Source organism: Pleurodeles waltl, chromosome 5 (assembly GCF_031143425.1).
Source record: "Pleurodeles waltl isolate 20211129_DDA chromosome 5, aPleWal1.hap1.20221129, whole genome shotgun sequence".
Classification (NCBI taxonomy): Eukaryota; Metazoa; Chordata; class Amphibia; order Caudata; family Salamandridae; genus Pleurodeles; species Pleurodeles waltl.
In genome coordinates, this window is record NC_090444.1 from 1,806,369,488 (window position 1) to 1,806,389,248 (window position 19,761).

General features: G+C 47.5%; 1 protein-coding gene across 3 annotated transcripts in view; it reads left to right on the forward strand.

The window, feature by feature from the left end:
- LOC138296822 (ATP-binding cassette sub-family C member 10-like) overlaps positions 1 to 6,041 on the forward strand; it is a 296,467-nt gene extending 290,426 nt beyond the window's left edge. For all 3 annotated transcript variants that reach the window (XM_069236277.1, XM_069236279.1, XM_069236278.1), the window contains exon 22: positions 1,315 to 6,041. In XM_069236277.1, coding sequence (XP_069092378.1) covers positions 1,315 to 1,450 — 136 coding nt within the window. In that variant the 3' untranslated portion in view covers positions 1,451 to 6,041. The remainder of the gene's footprint in view (positions 1 to 1,314) is intronic.
- Positions 6,042 to 19,761: the final 13,720 nt, after the last annotated feature.

A 19,761-nucleotide genomic window follows, 5' to 3' on the forward strand; every position in this document is an offset into this window, starting at 1 on the left:
TGATTCTGATTCCGGCGGGCGGCGGAGGCCGCCCGCCAGAATTCCGCCCCCATTATACCGCTCCGCGGCCAGAAGACCGCGGAGGGTATAATGAGTTTTTCCCTGGGCTGGCGGGCGGTCTCCAAAAGACCGCCCGCCAGCCCAGGGAAAAACTCCCTTCCCACGAGGATGCCGGCTCGTAATCGAGCCGGCGGAGTGGGAAGGTGCGACGGGTGCAGTGGCACCCGTCGCGTATTTCAGTGTCTGCAAGGCAGACACTGAAATACTTTGCGGGGCCCTCTTACGGGGGCCCCTGGGCCCCCAGGGGCCCCGCGACCCCCCCTACCGCCATCCTGTTCATGGCGGCTTTCCCGCCATGAACAGGATGGCGGTAGGGGGGGTCAGAATCCCCTCGGCGGCGCAGCGAGCTGCGCCGCCTTGGAGGATTCTTAGGGGCAGCGGAAAACCGGCGGGAGACCGCCGGTTTTCCTGCACTGACCGCGGCCAAAGCGCCGCGGTCAGAATGCCCTGCGGGGCACCGCCGGCCTGTCGGCGGTGCTCCCGCCGACCCTGGCCCCGGCGGTCTAAGACCGCCGGGGTCAGAATCACCCCCAGTGTGTCTATATATTTGTTACTGCAGCACAGTGTGAGGTTGTCAGTTGTCACTGATTAATTCTGCAGGGCACAGAAGCAGGGGTTGAGCAGAGCTTGACAGTGGTCCTGTGTATAATAACACCTGGATCATTTGTATACTGTCAGTACATTCTGCCTGTAGAGGCTTTGCAAGGTTCCGAACACTGTTGTCCTGTATTTTATTTTGTTCATTGTATTATATGCAGAAAGGACCTTATGCTGCCAATTGAGTTTCCCATTACCTCTTACAGCATCTGGCGCCTGCTGCTCCTTCCTTGATAGAGGTGCCTAGAAAGCATAACAGTTGGAGATGAGCATTCCTCACCACTGGACAACTGGAGTAGGACAGACAGACAGGTGTTCACAGCTGTGAGAGTAAACGCCATCCATTAGCCCCCATTTAATAATATTTTGAGCAGGTGCTCACACTTCAAAAGATAGCATCAAATGTACTTACTACTTCGAAGGCCCACAACACTAAATTGCATTGTATTACGAGTGGTAAACGAGGGCCGCTGTATTTTTTAAATGATGGGGAGTCTTACTGGATGAACCGCATTTGGTGGAAGATCACCAGGGCTCACACTCAGCTCTTACTCCAAAGCTTCCATAACACATTGTGAGGAATAACCTGTGCAGTCCCAGTGCTGTCTCTCTCTTCCCTAATGCACCTGTCTTCCCCCTCTCTCTCTCTCCATGCAGGTTGGACACGATCATGGACTCCGACCGGGTGCTGGTGATGCAGGCTGGGAAGGTGGTGGAGATGGGGTCCCCTCAAGTGCTGTCTAATAAGGAAGACTCTGCTTTCTATCGGCTTGTCCATGGTGAACAGCTGTAACAGGAGAGCAAATGCTGCAGTCTAGAAGCAACTGGACAAGAGGTCAAAGGTGATGGCTGAGAGTATGGAGAAGGAGCTGCATTGGTTAACAGATTGGCACAGGGCTAGGCAACCTCACGATCATAGATTCAGTCTTGGCCTGGTGCCTGCTCATGAATGCCTATTGACATCTGGCCACAGGGACAGCCCTGCATTAAATGTGACAGTGTCTCCGTTCCTGTCCTGGTGGGCAACCACCAAAATGGACAATAACTGGTGAACTGTCTGCACTGTTAAGGAATGATTTGGCATGAACCACGAGGCGTGCATTGCTCAGGGGGGTGTCCAGTGTAGGTAGTTGTACCATGCGGGCCTGGAGGAACACACAGTTTTAATGTTCCTGACCTAGTCCCTCCCAGGAGTAATATCAGAGTGTCGGGATAAGGCATAGTAAGAAGGCAGATGTGGTTAAGACGGTCACTAACTCGTGGGAATGTTAGGAATGGTATATTTTAGAGGAAAAACAGAAGCAGCAACCAGAATGGAGAGAAATGAAAAATTAGGGGACAGCAGGTGTCAACCTAGAAGGACAATAAAGTGAGTAGGCAGAGATTGCAGACAATGTCTGGATTAGGAGGGAACACATACCAAACATGGTCGCCAAGACAGAGAGTGATAGTTTGAGCACATTACAATAGAAAACATGAAAGCTGTGATACAAGGACTCCCGAATGACAAGGCTCTAGGGTCCGACAGGCTAACCACAGAGTTTTATAAACTCTATGCTGATTTACTAGCCGCAAAATACTATCCATCCTTAATAAGGCCATTAATAATGGCAGTCCTCCATCTCTGCTGGAAGCCATCTAATTGTCATCTGGAAACCAGATAAATGTGTGGAAACCTGCGACTTGTACAGACACCATCACTAATTAACTGTGACGCCAAAATATTGTCAAAACGTATAGCTAACAGAATCTTCCTGATACTACCGGAAATGGTTTCACTGGACAAGGTGGGATTTATACCTGGATGATGGACAACCCATAACTTGCATAGAATCTCTGTTGTCTTATATTAGCTTAAACCTGAAAGAAATACAGGGATGATACCAAGGTCTTTGACCTTGCATGCCCCTACCTGATGATGATACTGAGTTGTATTGGAATGTCTAAGCTTTTTATGAAACTAATCAGATTATTATATATCAATCCAATCGCTAAACTGTATATGAACAGCTGAATCTCCCTCCCTGTCCCAGTATGACATGGCACCCATCATGGGTGCGCTCTATCGCCTATTCTTTGTGGACTCATGCTTGAACCCCTTGCTGCCAAACTCAGACAAAAATACTCACAATATTTTTCAAGATTTATGGACGACCACTATTGGCCTCACACTATGCATATTGCAGATGGTGTAACACTGTACCTCAGAAACCTTGAAGGCAGTCTCAATCCAATAATAAAGGAAATCATCAGATTTGGGGACCCAAGAATTAATTGGGGTAGTTCAGCTATATTCCACCTCACTCAGAGAATGGCAACATTTCCCACTGAAATGGCAAGATGAACCCATTAAATACCTAGGTATATTGACATTAGCTGTAATGAACAAGTTACTTACCTTTGGTAAGGCCTTATCTGGTAGCGACTCTATCTAGCCACAGGTTTCATACCTTAGGACTATCGCCAGGCATCAGACTGGATGTGGAAATTTTGCATGAGCAGTAGCCCTGTCCGCACCGGAAACTGCTGTGTGTGCATGGACGTCAAGTCACAGAAATATCAGGGTTAGCGAAAGTGACATCATGTGACCTTTGACCCCATGGCATCACAGGAAGTGACCTAACCACCCCTTTAACACTGAATTTCACACGCTAAAGGGTGAGCGCCACTCTGGTCACACCCACAGAACACAAAAACACTTCACATGTAAGGCCCATAGCAATTGATCACTGTGTCAATCAAGTACTCCCACTCTGTGTAGCATACTGTCCATCCACTAATGTGCTTCAGCTCCTCCTCAGGTATTCGACACATTATTTATTGCAATTACAATAAAATATTGATTAACCTATATTAAAATTACGAAATAGAGTAATAAGCCTACCACAGAATGTGCACAGATTATGATTCGTGATTTGCATTTTCTTGCCACATAATTTAGTCAACCACATTGCATAATGATGCTTTCCTACATTTTTGCCAGCATAACTCACAGGCCCACAATGGCAGCTAGTCTCTAGTCGAACTGGAAAACCAGGAAAACCTACTGAAGATATCCGTCTTCTAATTCCTACCTTTTCTGCTAAAGAGGAGTGTAGAAAAACATAAAATCCCTAGTCTGCAGGACAAATATACACAGTGTTTAGTGGAGCTTGGGGCCTGCAGCAAGGCCTTGGAGGGAGTATTGCTGGCTGACAAATTGAAACAGTAACAATTTGTATCTGCTTCCTGCTCTACAGCCAGCAGAAGCCTGGAGCAGTGCTATGTTTTTTTACACAAACAAGAAAGAAATTAAGAAAGTTTATTGTTTTTTTGTTTTCTGTTCTCAGAGTCCAGCTCCTTTGTGACTCGTGTTGTTATTGCAACCTCTGAGGAAGTGGTCGCAAGAGCAGTGCTAGGGGTAGCAAGGGCAAGCCAAGGGTCTCAGTTGTGACCCCGGGCAACCATTAAATGCATGTGCAGTGCCTATACAGGAGCCACCCCAGTGCACTATCTAGGGACAATGCATGTCGCTTCCGGCAAGGACGATGCCGACAATGCCAGGCGGAGCCAAACGACACCACCTACACAGGGGTACTGCTCATGAAAAATGTCCAGATCCAGTCTGACCCCTGGAGATAATTCTCAATTAAGTAATCTGCTGCTAGAAGCCTCTATCAGATAAGCCTGAAATCATAAGGTTTAACAATGGAAATGCAACAAGCACCCATGAGGATAACATTAACATATGGTCACTTGCCACTCACTATGGCACAAAAGTAGGATTAGTCACAATAGGTGTTCTTCCCAAAGTTGTATACTACTTTGTCAATGTTTCTACCCCATTTAAGTAACTTTTTTTGCATCCCTTACAACCTCACTGATCGAACTAGCTTGGGCCAACTAAAAATAAACTTGAATTTCCTGGAAAAGACTAACTAAGCCATAAAACGAGTGAGCATCATAGCACCCAACATGTAACTATCCTATCTATATGCACAGGCACATTTCACACACTATTGTTTAAACCCTTGCCGTGGAAAGGGATGTTGCAACGCATGTTCTGCTGCAGACCGCTCAGTGGGCCAAACATGATTTCAAAACTAAAGAAATAAATACAGTACGCTGTGCAGCTACAGCATTGCACAAACATTATCAGCAAGACCAAACACCAGCTATTATACATGCCCTTAACACTGTTGTCATTGCACCATTTCTTCTCCATGGTCAAGGAGAAATAAATGGCAACTCAGCTACATAAACTACATATTACTGTCTGGGGAGACTTGTGCAAAGAAGCCAATTCTTCACTATTGATACCCCCAAAGCCCACTTATCCACTTGACAGTTTTCTGCACCACAGAATCAAGTACACCTGTGAAAAACATTTCACCCGACTTCCCCATAGAACCAGATCAATTGGACCCACTAGATAAGGTTATTACTGCAAAGACTCCCAAACAGCTCATACCAGCACTATACTGGAAGACCGTGGGAGCAATGCCCCTGCATACTGTTCCCACTAGAGGGGGACGCGATGAGGATCAAGAGGCTTCCCTCACAGATGAGATTTGGGAACACTGCTGCTCACAGACGGGTGAACTGGTGCCTAGAAGCAGACTGTAAATAATCCACTTCATATTCCTACACTGCATGTACTACACTCAGTTAGTAGGATATAAATGGAAATTGCACCATAGCGCCCCCTACAAATAATGTGGTAAGGAGGGAGTGGGGTCCTTTCAACGTCTGGATGTGCCTTAAGTTTTTGGATTCTGGAAACAGACAACAGATGCAATACACGAAATAATGCAAACCCCATGTCGGATGACCCTGGTGGTGCTCTGCTCAGCTGGGTCCAAACAACACGGCATACTCTGAAAAAGACCCTTGCTCTCGCACTAATGTTAGCAAAATGCTTGGAAGCACAGTATTGGCAATGGGGCTTCTCTCTGACGTTGAGAATGTGGATGGCAGATACGTAAGAAACCACTAAAATGTTATGACAAACTCCTACCTCAGACCTCACACCCAAAGGATATTTCACTGTTCAGGCTTTACCTACTATTGAACTCTGAAGAGGACAGGGAGTAAACAACCTGAACCAAGGAACTGTTATATGTGGAGGTGTCTGGCCGGGATGGAATGTCTTATCCAAAGGAAGTTTTCTCACTCTTCAGGCATTATCTACTGTTGAACTCCGAAGAGGGCAGTGAGCAAATCCAACCTAACCGAAGAACTGTGATATGTGTGAAATTTGGGGATGTCTGACCAGGAGGAAATGTGGGGGCACTTCCATTATCTGTGGGTGTTCGCCAGGACGCACCTCTCTATGTACATGATGTGGATGTTTTATTGCTGAACAAGTTTGAAATAAAGTTGTAAAAAAAAGTGGTAGTTTGAGATTTCAAGGCTCCAAGTTTAAATTGTGATTTTGTGTTACAACCGCATCTATTTCCTTCAAGAGCCTATCCATCCCCTGCCCTATAATCAAAAAGATCATTGGCTGATGAAATGCAGGTTATATCGTTTATGGCTTTACTCATACAATGTTTTCTTTTCTATTATTGCAATCACTTGCACTCCGAAACAACCAAAGTAAACACGATTGTTGTCAAAAGTGTGTTCCTGTTATATTTGGAGTTTTGACATTGCGGATAAATACACTGAAAGTTTTTTGCCAGGCACCAGACTCGATCTGGAAATTTTCACTCAGATGGTGTAGTTCGGCTCCTTTTGGCATTGTCTGTGCCAGAAGTGATGTGCGCGGTGTCTATATAGGCACTACCTCGGCATGCTGATGGCAGTTCATTTTTGCAACTTTTCACACCAGTAGCGCAGCACCACAATGAAGACTGACCACTGGTGTGAGTTGCTAGGGCCATTGTAAGGGGGAACCCTTATCCGCTAATCAGGTCACAGAGCGGGAAGGATGAGAGAGTCGGTAAGGTATCTGCATCTAGATAGAGTCTCTACCAGATATGGCGTTACTGACGGTAAGTGTTTTTTTTTTAATCTGATAGAGACTTTTAGAAGCAGATTCATTACCTTAATAGACACCCAAGCAATGACACCCCAGAGGTGGGTGTGCAAACCCAATTTAGATCAGAAAGGCGGTTTTGATGGTTAGTAAACAAAGAGGGCAGTTCTGTAATGGCTCAAAGGCACATCAAGAAGGTGAGGACAAGGTTCAGCTCACACTGTGGCATGATAAATGGTCTGGGTGGAATGTGTTACAAATTTTGAGGAATCTCGTCACAATGAATGATTTAAATAAGGAAGGTTGGTCCAGCAACCGCAAAAATGCAGAAATAACTGAAAGAAAGATAGCCCTTAACTGTGCCCAGGCTGTGCCCAGCTGGGCCAAAGAAACAACAAATAATGGGACCCGTGAAAGAGGAGCAGATAGGGGATCAGTGCATTTTGATACACAAATTTGTCCCATCGGCAGGCATATACCAATTTGGTACAGGCATGTACTGATCTTCTTGAGAACTCTGGGCGGGAGTGGTATTGATGGAAAAGTGTTCAGGAGGCCAGAACTCCACCCGAGACAAAAAGCGTCTCCATGCGAGAGTCAACTGGGAAACTCGTGCATGCAGAACCGCTGACATTGCGCATTCTCAGCAGTGGCGAACAGATTGAGCCAAGGCTCTCCCCACTCTCACAAGAGGCCTTGCACCACCTCCGGGTGGAGAGGCCATTCATGATCCACTAGTCATCGATGTTTGAGTTCGTCCACCTTGGCCTTCAAAGAACTCTCCAGGTGTTGAACCACCAGGGAAATTCAGAGACGCAGCACCTCCTGAAAAAGGGTCAACAACCCCACTCGCCCTCATTGTTGCAGTACCACATTGCGGTGTTGTTGTCAGTGAATACCTGCACTAGCCTTTCCTTACAGGAGGGAAGAAAGGCTTCCAATGCCAAATGCAAATTGCCCGAAGCTCCAAAAAGTTTATGTGAAGTTTTAACTGTGCCAAAGTGCTGAGTCCTCTGACCTACACCTCTCTCAGATGGCCGCTCCATCCCAGGAGTGACGCATCTGTCACTACTGTGAACTGTGGTTGGGGATGGCAGAGGGGTCTGCCAATGACCCAATCAAGGTTGGTTAGCCACCACTGCAGATCTTGTGCAGTTCCCTCCAATGATCTGGACCATATTGGAGAGAGAGAGATTCCCCTGATGCTGTGCTCATTGGAACTTCAAGTCCCACTGCAGAGCCCGCATAGGCCAATGGACTTGTGTCACCAGCAGGATGCAGCAGGCTATGAGGCTCAGCAGCCTCAATGTCTGTCTCACCAAAATTCAGGATAGAGGCTGAAACAACAATATCATAGCCTGAATATCCTGGACTTACCATTCGGGAGGATAAGCCTGAACCTGCACCCTGTCCAGAACAGCTCCACTGAAGGGCAGCGTCTGAGACGAAGTCAGGTGTAACTTTGTCACGTTGATAATGAACACTGGCAAGTGCAGGAGGTTTCCCTTGGTCTGGAGGTGGGAGTTGACTGCCTGGGGTGATCCTGCCTTCAGCAGGCAATCGTCGGAGTAGGGGAAGTGTTAGGGTTTGTACACAGCAAAGAGCATGTCCCCTCTCACTGCACTAGTGGGTTCTGTAATAGCTCTCTTTTAAACTTACTATTGAAAGCCTTTCTTGTTATCTCACCTTCCCCCCCCCCCCTAGGCTTCTGTGTATGTTGTTCAATGTGCTGTTTTGTTTACACATTGGGCCTTGCTTTTACCAAGGCTTCTTTAAAACACTCCTCCCTAGGCCATGTGTTAATCCAACTCATTTGCATAATAACTGAAACTCTGCACACCTTTCAAGAACATGTGCAGCATGTGAGGACCACACCCAGCTCTTCAAACCACACCCAGCTCTGCACACCTTCCAAGAACATGTGCAGCATGTGAGGACCACACCCAGCCCTTCAAACCACACCCAGTCCTGTCTATAAAAGGCATCCCGAGCCTCACCCAGTGCTTGTGCTCGTCTACCTCCCGCTTACCTGAGAACAGATCCCTCGGCGCTGGCACTCCTGCTCTTTACAGACTTTCATTGACTTCAATGGGCGCAGCTTCTGGCTCTTCCTTCTTCCGGTTTCCGGTTCCTCCTTGCTTCAGCCTCTCTCCTATGAGTAACCTGCAAAAGAGAAAGAAGACAAGGTTAGACTGATCAGTATCTCTTGCCAGCAACAAGTAAGTGCAAAACCTTTTATTACCTGAAAGAACTTTGACAACAATTTCTGGATTCGTGTATAGACAATTTGAAACGAAATACCTTCCACGAACATTGTGATTCAAACTCTTTGTTACAAGAATATTTTGCAGAACTTTGTGAAGCAAACATTGTTTTTTCTCATGGAACTTTTAAGAATCGAACAGTGGAAACCATTAACAGCAAGGCAAACAGTAAATCAAGGACTTGCACAAATTACATGCTGTATTTTGATGTAAAAGTACAGTATTTGTTTTATAAAAGATTCTGGAAATATGGGAAAAAAGTTTTACAGTAATAGAAAACACATCCCAGAGCAGTAACACATTCCAAACCTGGAAACTAGAGACCAGGATCCAAGAGGTACTTTTAGAAGAGAATTTCTAATAAATAAAGGGATAGTCAGGAACCCATTTAGGAATAGGTTGCACTTATCTGTTCTTTGTTTATGTTTCATTAGGCACCAGTTTCTACAGAAGTCAGAAAGGGCCGCAGATTTGTGCAGCACTTCAACAGTGGAAACGCAAGAACAGTGTTGTCTCTCTTTTTTTTTATTTTATCCACTTCCCCCCTTCCCTTGAGCTTCTGTTCTTAGTGCACTGTTTTAAAAACTAGTGTGCTGGAACAAGCAGTTTCAGGGTGGGGTCGGATTGTCTTCAACCTCCATCAGAACTGAACAAGAACTCAGGTGAGCTGGGCTTTGACAGGAAGACGGAATCCGAGGGCTGCTGGTAATCCCAAAGGGGAACATGTCAAGCTGAAAATGCTAGTGGGCCACCATGAACCGCAGGCAACGTCTGTGGGCTGGCAGGACAGGGATGTGAAAATATGTGCTGCGCTAATCCAACACTACCAGCCAGTCTCCTCGGTCTAGGGCACACAGAACTTAAGCGAGCATGAGCATTTTGAATTTCTCCTGTTTGAGGAGGTCATTTGGAAGACGCAGGTCTAGTATAGGACGATGACCTCTGTCCTTCTTGGGCACCAGAAGGTAGCGGGAATGGCAAATACAAACTGCTTCTCATGCTGACACCTTCTCTATAGCTCTGTTGGCCAAGAGAGCCAGCACTTCCTGGCAGAGTAAGGAAAGATGGTCCTCTATAAAACAGCCGTAAGTGGGTGGCATAGGTGGGGGCAGCCACAAAGGGGATGTAGTAGCCCCTTTATATAATCTGTAGTACCCAATGGTTTGATTTTATTGACCTCCGATGGGGCAGGTGATGGTGTATCCTGCCCCCCACCAGGTACTCATGATGATGGGAGGGTAAACCAACAGGGCTTGGAGGGGGAGTGGTGGACTGGCCTGAACTCTTTCTACCTGCCCCATGGTCCGTGGAAACTGCATCCCTGGCCACAAAAACGTATGGAAGCTTGGTGGCTGCGAGGGTATATACGCAGTTGGAAAGCCCCTCCGTGGCCATGGCGGACTGGGGTGGTGAGGGGCCATAAAGATGCCCAAGGACCTGGCGTTGGCTCTGAAGTCCTTGAAGCCATCTAGCGCTGAGTCCACCTTCTCTCTGAGCCATAAAAGGGCATATCCATAAGCAAAGCTTGGAAATCGCCTGAAAACCCAGCAGTCCTCAGCCAAGCATGGAGCCGAAGGGCTACTGATGAAGAAATTGCTCTGCGCAGCGAATCGGTCGTGTCCAGACCACAGTGTATGGGGAACTTTACCACATCTCTCCTGTCAGCAGTAGCCTGAGAGTGTATGGCTACCTTCTCTGAGACCATTGGCAGCACTCACGCAACCAAGTCCCAGTTTGTGTAGGAGTAATAGCCCAGGAGGGAAGCGTGTTCATCGACCTCAGTACTAGGCTGGCGGAAGAGAACATTCTCTTGCCAAAGGTATCCATCCTTTTGAACTTTCTATCTGGTGGGGTGGAAGGGATCATGCCAGGGTTAATTATGAAAGTGGAAGCCTGGACCACCAATGTCTCTGGAGTAGGGTGCTGGGTGAGGAAACTGGGATCCCCTGGAGTGTAGCACTGGAGGTGACCAATGGTCCTGTGCACAGGAGCCCCTGTGCAAGGTTCGGCCTAGGCTCCAAGGATGATGTCCGTGAGTGCTTCAGTAAATGGGCCTAAGGGTTCAGAGGGGAGAGTCCCAGGTTGAAACACTTTTGTCAGGATGTTAGTCTTGACTGCCACTGAAGCCAGCTAAAGGTCCAAGACCTCAGCAGCCCTGTGCACCACCATAGCAAAAGAGGCATCCTCCTCCTTAGCCACAGTAGATGGGGAGACTAAGCCACTATCAGGTGAGGTGTCTAATCCACTACCATCCATCAGATCCTCAAATCAGGTGTACTCTGTATCATCTAATGGGTGGAATATTAATCAGGGTCACCATACCCCTCCCATTCATCCCCTGTACCAGGTCTGTCAAAGATAAAAGGCCCTGGCTCCGACCCAGAAGGCATAGCCCAGGAATCGGCATTGTGCAGCACTGGTCCAGTCCCGTTTTGGAGTCAAAGTTGATGGGGATAGTGTTGTCAATGGACGTCAGAGATAGCTTGATCATTGCGGGGTTGTCCAATGTCAGGTGGCGAGGAGCTTGAGGGAGTACTCTCAGTGCCTTTGGGTGCATGGCATGGCAATCCTCGCAGGTCTTCGATTCATGGTCCTTCTGAAGGCACCATGGACTGACCAAGTAGGGCACTGTCACAGACCTCTTTCGGTTTCTTGAGAGACACCCCTGTCACACCAGGAGAAAGGATTTTTTCTCAAAAGACATCGACATAATGTCAAAAAAGCCAGTCAAAAAGTGACTGAGTCATAGCTCTTCACTAATCTGCCTTATCTGGCGCACAAAGGAAGGAACTGATTTCAGAGGTCCGAGGTGGTGCCTATATAGCTATTGAATATATAATTTCCTGCATAGATCACGCCAAGCCAAACAACGCCACCTACTGGTGCGCATGGGTTCTGCTAACGTAAGGAATTTGTGGCTAGAAGTCTCTATCAACTATATACAATATACATACATATATTGGTTGACTGGGGTGTGAGCCCTGGTCAAGCATCAGCCACAATCCCTTGCAGGGAGCTTGGCACAAAAAGCAGTCAGGCTTAACTTAGAGGCAATGTGTAAAGTATGTTTGCAGTACAAAAGCAATAATAAAGTAAAAACACAATACAAGAAAACTTTCAAACCAATTTAGAAAAATAGAGTACATTTTAATAATTTCTTTGAAACCAAAACAAAAATCCAGTCAGTTGAACTGGTGTTAAAGTTTAAAGTTCAAAATAGTGCCTAAAACACAAAAGCATGAACTGCGGACATGTGGTCACCTTTAGCACCACAACCAAAGTTCCAGGATTGTATGGAAACCTCTTTGGGGTTCAGGACAAGGTCAAGGTGCAGGATTCAAGATGGTGTGAGTCTGTTATGTCTCTGTGGCTCTGAAAAAGAGGCCAACAAACCAGCCCTTGAAATCACTTCTAGTAGTCCTAGGTGCAGTTGTAGATGCAGGTCTCAATGGCAGAGCTGGCCTCTGAGAGTTCAAGGCAGGCTCCTGGCACCAAAGCAGTCCTTCCAGGTACAGCACCAGTTTGGCAGAATGCACAGCAGCAAGCAGTCCTCCGAGAGTCCTTCCGCAGGCCAGTAGTGAACTAAAGAGTGGGTCTGAGAGCCCTTTTGTTATACCCTGGTGCCATGCTCCTAGAAGGTGGCAGAAGTGTCTGGAAAGGTTCTTTGGCGTTCTGGGAGATTCCTGCCAACCCTGCCCTGACTCCAAGCTGGCTGCACTGACAATACAGGGTTGTTAAGCCTATTGTAAGAAGACAAGGCACAGCCTATTCAGGTGCAAGTGGGGCTGTGCTTAGATCCACCTCCCACCTTGTCAAACCAGTTAATGGCCCACCCAGGCTCTGCTGTGACTCCGTGACTGGGAGCAATTCACAAAGTCCTAACTTTCAGTTGCACCCAATCATGTGACTTAAGATAGGCTGCAGGCACAGATGGCTAAGGGCAGGAAAATGCCAACTTTCTAAAAGTGGCATTTTAAAATTTGTAATGAACAATAAATAAATAAACGTGACTTGACCATTAAAGAGGGTTTATCATTACAAGTTCAGAGATAGCAAAGATGGCATCTCAACCTCCTCTCTTTTAGGACTTGCCACTTATTAAATGTAATAAGGAATCCCTAATGTTATCCTATGGGAGGGGTAGGATTCACAGAAGTGAAAAACACATTTTGGAGTTTTTCACTACTATGACATGTAAAACCTAAACGTACATGTCCTACCTTTTAATTAGACCACACTCTTCCTTACAGACTACCTAGAGCACACCTTAAGGTTATTTCTATGCAATAAAAGGGGAGTTTAATGCCTGGCAAGGGAGGTTAAATGCAAGGTCGACATGGCAGTGTGACACCGCATTCAGGCTGCAATGGCAGGTCTGGCACATATCTTAGAGAGCTACTTAGGTGGGTGGCACAATAAGTGCTGCAGGCCCTCTAGTAGCATTTGAATTACAGACCCTGGATATTGTGTATAACATTCTACAAGGGACTTACAAGTAATATGAATATGCCAATTGGGATATGTCAATTGGACCATGTTTTAGGGAGAGAGAACAAGCACTTTAGCATTGGTATGCAGTGGTAAAGTGCACAGAGTTCTAAAGGCCAACACAGATGAATTCAGTAAATAAATGGAGGGAAAAGGCAAAACGTGTTTGTGTGATCTTGCAGAGAGGGTCATTTCCTACATATATAATATATTACTATTAGGTCAGAGTTTCTATAGGATGAGGGTCTTTTTTCTTTTCTAATGACTTCACAACATTTTCGAGAAAAAAGTTCATGCACCTCAGCTCATTCCAGGAAAGGTCCCCGCTCATTACACTATAGGGAACGTGGCTACAGTTGCTTTAAAGGGAAATATTCCAATAGCAGAGATCTGTAAAGCAGCTACATGGAGATCTGTTCACAATTTTAATAAACACTATTGTTTGGATTCTAATGCTAGAACAGATGCTGAAGCTGGACAGGCCTCCCTGAGAACCTTATTTGCTTACTCTGGTCAGTTGATTGGGTTCACTGTCCTTTCCACCACCCTTTGGTGGGGATAGGCTTGCTACTCTATTTTAAGCTTATGACTTTCAATGGAGAACCCCTGAGAGAGAAGGAATGGTTTCTTACCTGTAATCTCTCAGGGAAATCTCCACTGAAGTGATAAGCACCCTCCCCCTCCTCCCCTGTGGAAATGACAGAGATGAAAAAGAACTGATGGGTTTGTGAAAAATATTTAACTTGTCAAATTACTTTTTCCCAGCCAATTTAACTTAATTTTGTATATATGAATATATTTATATATAGGTTTGTTTGGGAAAATACTGTCTGAAGAAATTGGCAGTTGTAGCCTTTTATTCTAGGCTGCACACTATTCATGTCTTAAGTGTTTCTCCAGGCCTTAGTGAAGAAAGGCAAACATCTACACTTAAGACCATATACTGTTAAGAAGTGCTCTGGGATCCCCGCGCGTGGGCATGACTATTCAAAGCATATGACTCATCAATGGAGATCTCCTGAGAGAACTGTACTTACCAATTTACCCCGATGTAAAGTACTATGAGGTAAAGGTAATGACTTCCCATGTAATGGTATGTGAGGTATCAACATACAACCTTGTTAAAAAAAAAATTGTCATGGAGTTAGCCTAGAACTAGTGAGATGGAGGGCATGACTTTGCTGGACCCCTGCAGGGTTTCTTGATATGTTGCATGGCAGATGATCCTGGACAGTACTCGTGACAGCTCCACAACAACTGCTGATTACTACCTAGCACAGGGCATACTATGGAGGCTATTCACCAAGGTAAATTTCACTTCTGAGTAATTTATACATTTAATGATCAAGTTACTTACCTTCGGTAATACCCTTTCTGCTGGATACGGTATCTACATGCAGATTCCTCACCTTTTGAATATCCTCCATCCGCCAGCTTGGACTGGAAATTTTCAGTTGCTCTCCCACACTGGTAGGGGACACCGCCTCCAGAACAACTCCGCACAGGGTACCACATGACATCACTGGAGCCATAAAGCACTTCCATAGGCACAGTGGCATCAGTTTCTATCCATTTGTTTACGTACTTTCAGATGAAACTAACATCAAAAGTGCAGGTGCAGTTTTCATTATATTCAATATTCGTATATGAAAAGATGAACAGATGTACAGGATTATTTTGGTATTTTCAGCCATCAATCAGTTTTTGTAAAGTGGCGCTATTCACCCGTGAGGGTCTCAAGGCACTGAGGGGGTGGGGAAGGGGAGGGACCTCATCCAAAGAGCCACGTCTTGAGGTTCTTCCTGAAGATGGTGAGCAACAGGCTTTGTCTGAGGTGCAGGGGGAGGTTGTTCCAACTCTTTGCTGCTATGTAGGTGAAGGTTCGTCCTCCGGCAGTGGTTTTGCGGATGCAAGGGATGGTGACCAGGGCCATCTGGGCGGAGCTCAGGGATGTGGCGGGGGTGTGGAAGGAAACGCAGTGGTTCAGGTAGGCTGGTCCTGCGTTGTGTATGGCCTTGTACGTGTGTGTGAGTAGTGTGAAGGTGTTTTGTTTCTCGACCAGGAGCCAGTGGAGGGCCCTCAGGTGTTGGGAGATGTGTAGTCGGTGTGGGAGATCCAGGATGAGTCTGGTGGTGGCGTTCTGGATGGGTGGTAGTTTTTTATGTTTCTAGTTGATTTGCTGGCGTAGAGGGCGTTGCCGTAGTTAAGCTTGCTTGTGACTAAGGCATGGGTGACTGTCCTGTGACAGTCTGCTGGGATCCATCTGAAGATCTTCCAAAGTTTGCGGAATGCGTGCCAGCAGGAGGAGGCGACTGAGTTTACCTGGCGCGTCATGGATAGGGAGGAGGCTAGGATGATGCCTAAGTTGCGGGCGTGCTCCGTCAGTGCAGGGGGGGGCGCTGAGGGATGTGGGCCACCGGGAGTCATCCCAGGCTGAGGTGGCGTTTCTGAAGATGATGAGCTCAGTCTTGTCGGAGATGAGCTTGAGGAGCTTTCTCTCATCCAGGTGGCGACAGCTTTCATTGTGAGATGAAGTTCCTTTTGGCCGTGTCCGGGTCTTTGGTGAGGGAAAGATGAGTTGTGTGTCATCTGAATATGACACGATGTTCATACCGTGGCTTCTGACAATGGCTGCAAGAGGGGCCATGTTTACGTTGAACAGTGTGGGACTCACTGAGGATCTTTGGGGGATTCCGCAGCTGACTCCTGTGAATCTGGATGTATAGGGTGGGAGTCTGACCTTCTGTGTCCTCTTGCAGAGGAAGGAGTGGCTCCATTCCAGGGCTCTTCCTCTGATTCTTATGTTGTGGAATCTGGTGCGTAGAGTGTTGTGGGAGACCGTGTTGAAAGCTGCTGAGAGGTCGAGGAGTATGAGCGCTGCAGTGTGGCCACGTTCTAGGAGTAATCGGATGTCGTCAGCTGCCAGGAGGGCTGTCTCTGTGCTGTGGTTGCTGCGGAAGCCGGACTGGGAGCTGTCTAGGGAGTTGTTGGCCTCAATGAAATTCCGTAGTTGTGCATCGATTGCTTTCTCCATTACTTTGGCGGGGTAGGGTAGCAGTGAGATGGGCCGGAGATTGTTTAGTTCTGATGGGTCAGCCGAAGGTTTCTTCAGGAGAAGACGTATTTCAGTGTGTTTCCAGTCCTCAGGGAAGGTGCCAGTGTTGATGGAGCAGTTGATTGTGTTCAGGAGCTCGGGCGACAAAATGCGCTGGCTCTGAAATATATGTTGGGTGGGCAGGGGTCCATGGGGGCTCCAGGGTGGGTGCTGTACATGATGCTGACTGTTTCCTCTGTGGTGAGCGTGGACCAGCTGTGGATGGTCTGGGTGGGTGGTTCGGTCACAGGTTCCAGTGCCAGAATGTTCTAGGAGGAAGCTGTCGTAGATATCCTGGATCTTGCAGTGGTAAAAGGTGGCGTGTTTGCCGCAGAGGTCCTGTGACGGGGGGATGCTGGTGGCTTCGGAGGGGGGAATCTGTGAACTCGATGACTGAGAAGAGTTCATTAGAATTGTGTGTGGAGGAGTTGATGCGCTTCTGGAGTGCGTCCTTCCTTGCGTTCTTGATTTTTCAGCGGTGGGCGGCTGTTGCAGCTCTGAAGGAGGCGAGTTCTTCGCTGGTTTGGCTGTTTTTTCTCCAAACGTTTGCAGTTGCGGTTTGATTCTTGGAGTTCGGTGGTGAACTAGCTGGCTTTCTTAAGTATGTGTTTGGCCGATGTTAGCTTGAGGGGGGGGCTAGAGTGTCGGCGCATTCAGTGATCCATGCGTTGAGATTTCGTGCTGCTGTGTTGGTGTCATCGGAGGGAGGAGGGAGGGATTTGGTGCAGGGTCCTGGGGGTGCGGCTGTAATTGTGAAGTGTATCCAGCGGTGGTCGGTCCAGTCTGGGGTGGAGATGGTCTCGATGTTGATCCAGTTGCTTGAGGTGAAAATGGGGTCCAGTGTGTGTCCTGCGATGTGTGTGAGTGCGGAGACCAGCTGTCTGAGACCGAGGGTAGCGAGGTTGTCAAGTAGACCAGTGGTGTTTGGATTGACGCAGTCCTTGAGATGGAAATTCAGGTCGTTGAGGATGAGGTAGTCGTCTGATGCCAGGGCCTTGGGGGGAGCAATGTCTACAGTGTCTTCTTTGAAAGCTGGGTGAGGGCCGGGTGGTGCATTGTTCTTCTGGGACAAAAATGACGTGTAGTGAGGATTTGTTTACTATGGCGATTCCTTCTCCTGGGCAGAAGGGTCAGTCCCTCCTTAGGATGCTGTATCCGTCGTGAACGGCGATGTCTGGTCCCGAGGTGGGGTTGTCCAGGTTAGGGTAAGGAAGACGATGTCTGGTCGGGCGCTGTCAATCAAATCCCAGAGTTCGGCGGTGTGTTTGTGGAGGTAGCGCATGTTCAGGAGCAGGCAGTTGATGGGGTTGTGGAGGTTGTTGGTATCTCTATGTATGGAGAGTACCTTCAGCTTGTTGAGGCTGGTGCTGAAGTTGCAGATCCTGCATGTGAAAGGTCCATGGGTGTCCTTGGGGGAGATGATGCAGGAGTTGATGACACATCCGGTGTTGAGGAGGGTCTCGGCATCGTAATGGAGGCAGGCCAGGAGGTGGTTTAACGGAGATCCAGGGTTCCTGGTGCTGGTTGCGGTCCAGGCGCAGATGGGCGCAAAAGAGCTTGTCTTTGGCGTACCAGCGGTGCAGCTATGCTGCGGCCGCTATTAAAAAGCGGTGGCGGGAGCGCTCAGCTTGGAGGCGGGAGGGCGGGGCGGTGCCAAAGGGGCTGAAGCAGCATGGGAGGGGGACAGAGTAAAGGAGGGGAGATGGAAAAGAAAAGGAAAACAGAGTGAAAAAAGGCAGAAAAGCAAGAGTGAAAGAGGGCAGAGAAAAGGAGGAGAGATGGAAAAGAAAAGAAAAAACGAGTGAGAAAAGGCAGTAAAAGCAAGAGTGAAAGAGCAACAGAGAGAAAATACTTACATGTGATGGCCACTAGACCACCACGGATGAGGCATAGGGACGAGCCTGCGGGTGGAGGAGGGCCTCGAACTGAGAGTCAGGAGGCTCTCAATTCATCTCAGGCAAACGGCAGAGGGAGCAGCAGCCATGCAAACGGGATAGGTTAGGTTCGTTAGGAATCTGCTGGTAGAAACATTAAGTACTCCAGCTAGATGATTTTCTACTACCCAAAGTTTGTGGTCCTGAGCCTAGTACCAGAGTTGTAGAGCTTCTTTGCGGAGAAGAAACAACCCGACTCCCCTTGTTTGTAGAGGTACCACATCGCAGTTGTGTTATCCATTAGACCTGGAGTACTGACTGCAAAGGGTAGGGAGATAAGCTTTGAGTAGTTGATGGATTGGCATAATTCCAACAAATTGATGTGTAAAATCTGTTCTTCTGGAGACTAAACGCCTCTGATCTCCAGTTCCTCCAGATGAGCTCCCCACTCTAAAGTGAAAGCATCTGTAATCACTACTGTCACCAGGGAAGGAGGTTGAAACAATTTTCCTTGTTAAAGGTTGCTGTTTTCCATCCACCATTGTAAATTCACTGTAGTGTCCCTGGAGATCACAATGGATGCTTGTAGATTTCCATTGTATTAGAGCCACTGCCCTCAGAGGCATCACTGGAGGGCGCTCATATGCCAACATGCGTGGGTGACTAAGGGAATGCAGGAGGCTAGCAGACTGAGCACGAATAGGATCTTCAGGACTAGAATGGCAGCTCCAGTTTAAAACATTGGAAAGAAAGCCTGAATATCTTGAAACATTTGAGGAGGAGGGAAGGCTTGACTCAGAGAGGTATCCAGTACTGCCTGTATGAACAGAATGTGCTGAAAGGGTGCCAGGTGAGATTTGGAACAACAACAACAGGGTTGTTACCTGCAAGTGGTAAGACACTATGGCCCACATTACAACCCTGGCGGTCAGTGTTAAAGCGGCGGTGATACCGGCAACAGGCCGGCGGAAAAAAAATGGGATTACGACGTACAAACAAACAGCGCGTTGGACACCGCCAACAGACAGGCGGAGACAATGTACCGCCCACCCTATCACAACACGGCTATCCGTCACCTTTTCCGGGGCGGAACTAACGCAAATAAATGCACTGCGGAAACAGTACACAGAAGGGAAAACACTCACCTTTCCACACCCCACGAGGAACCAGGACGCCATGGAGCCCGAATTGCAGATCCTGCCGGCGATGGTCTTCCTGCTCCTCTATCAGGAGCTCCAAAGACGGCGGCGACGACCACGGTGAGTACTGCACACACACGCAACACCCCCACCCTCACCCACAACACCATACACACAAATACATGCTGCAACATTACATATACACCCCCCAACCCCCCCTCAATAACGCAAGGACAAAAGGAAATGATTGTCACGATTGTAATCAATAAAAATCCATTAGTCAAAA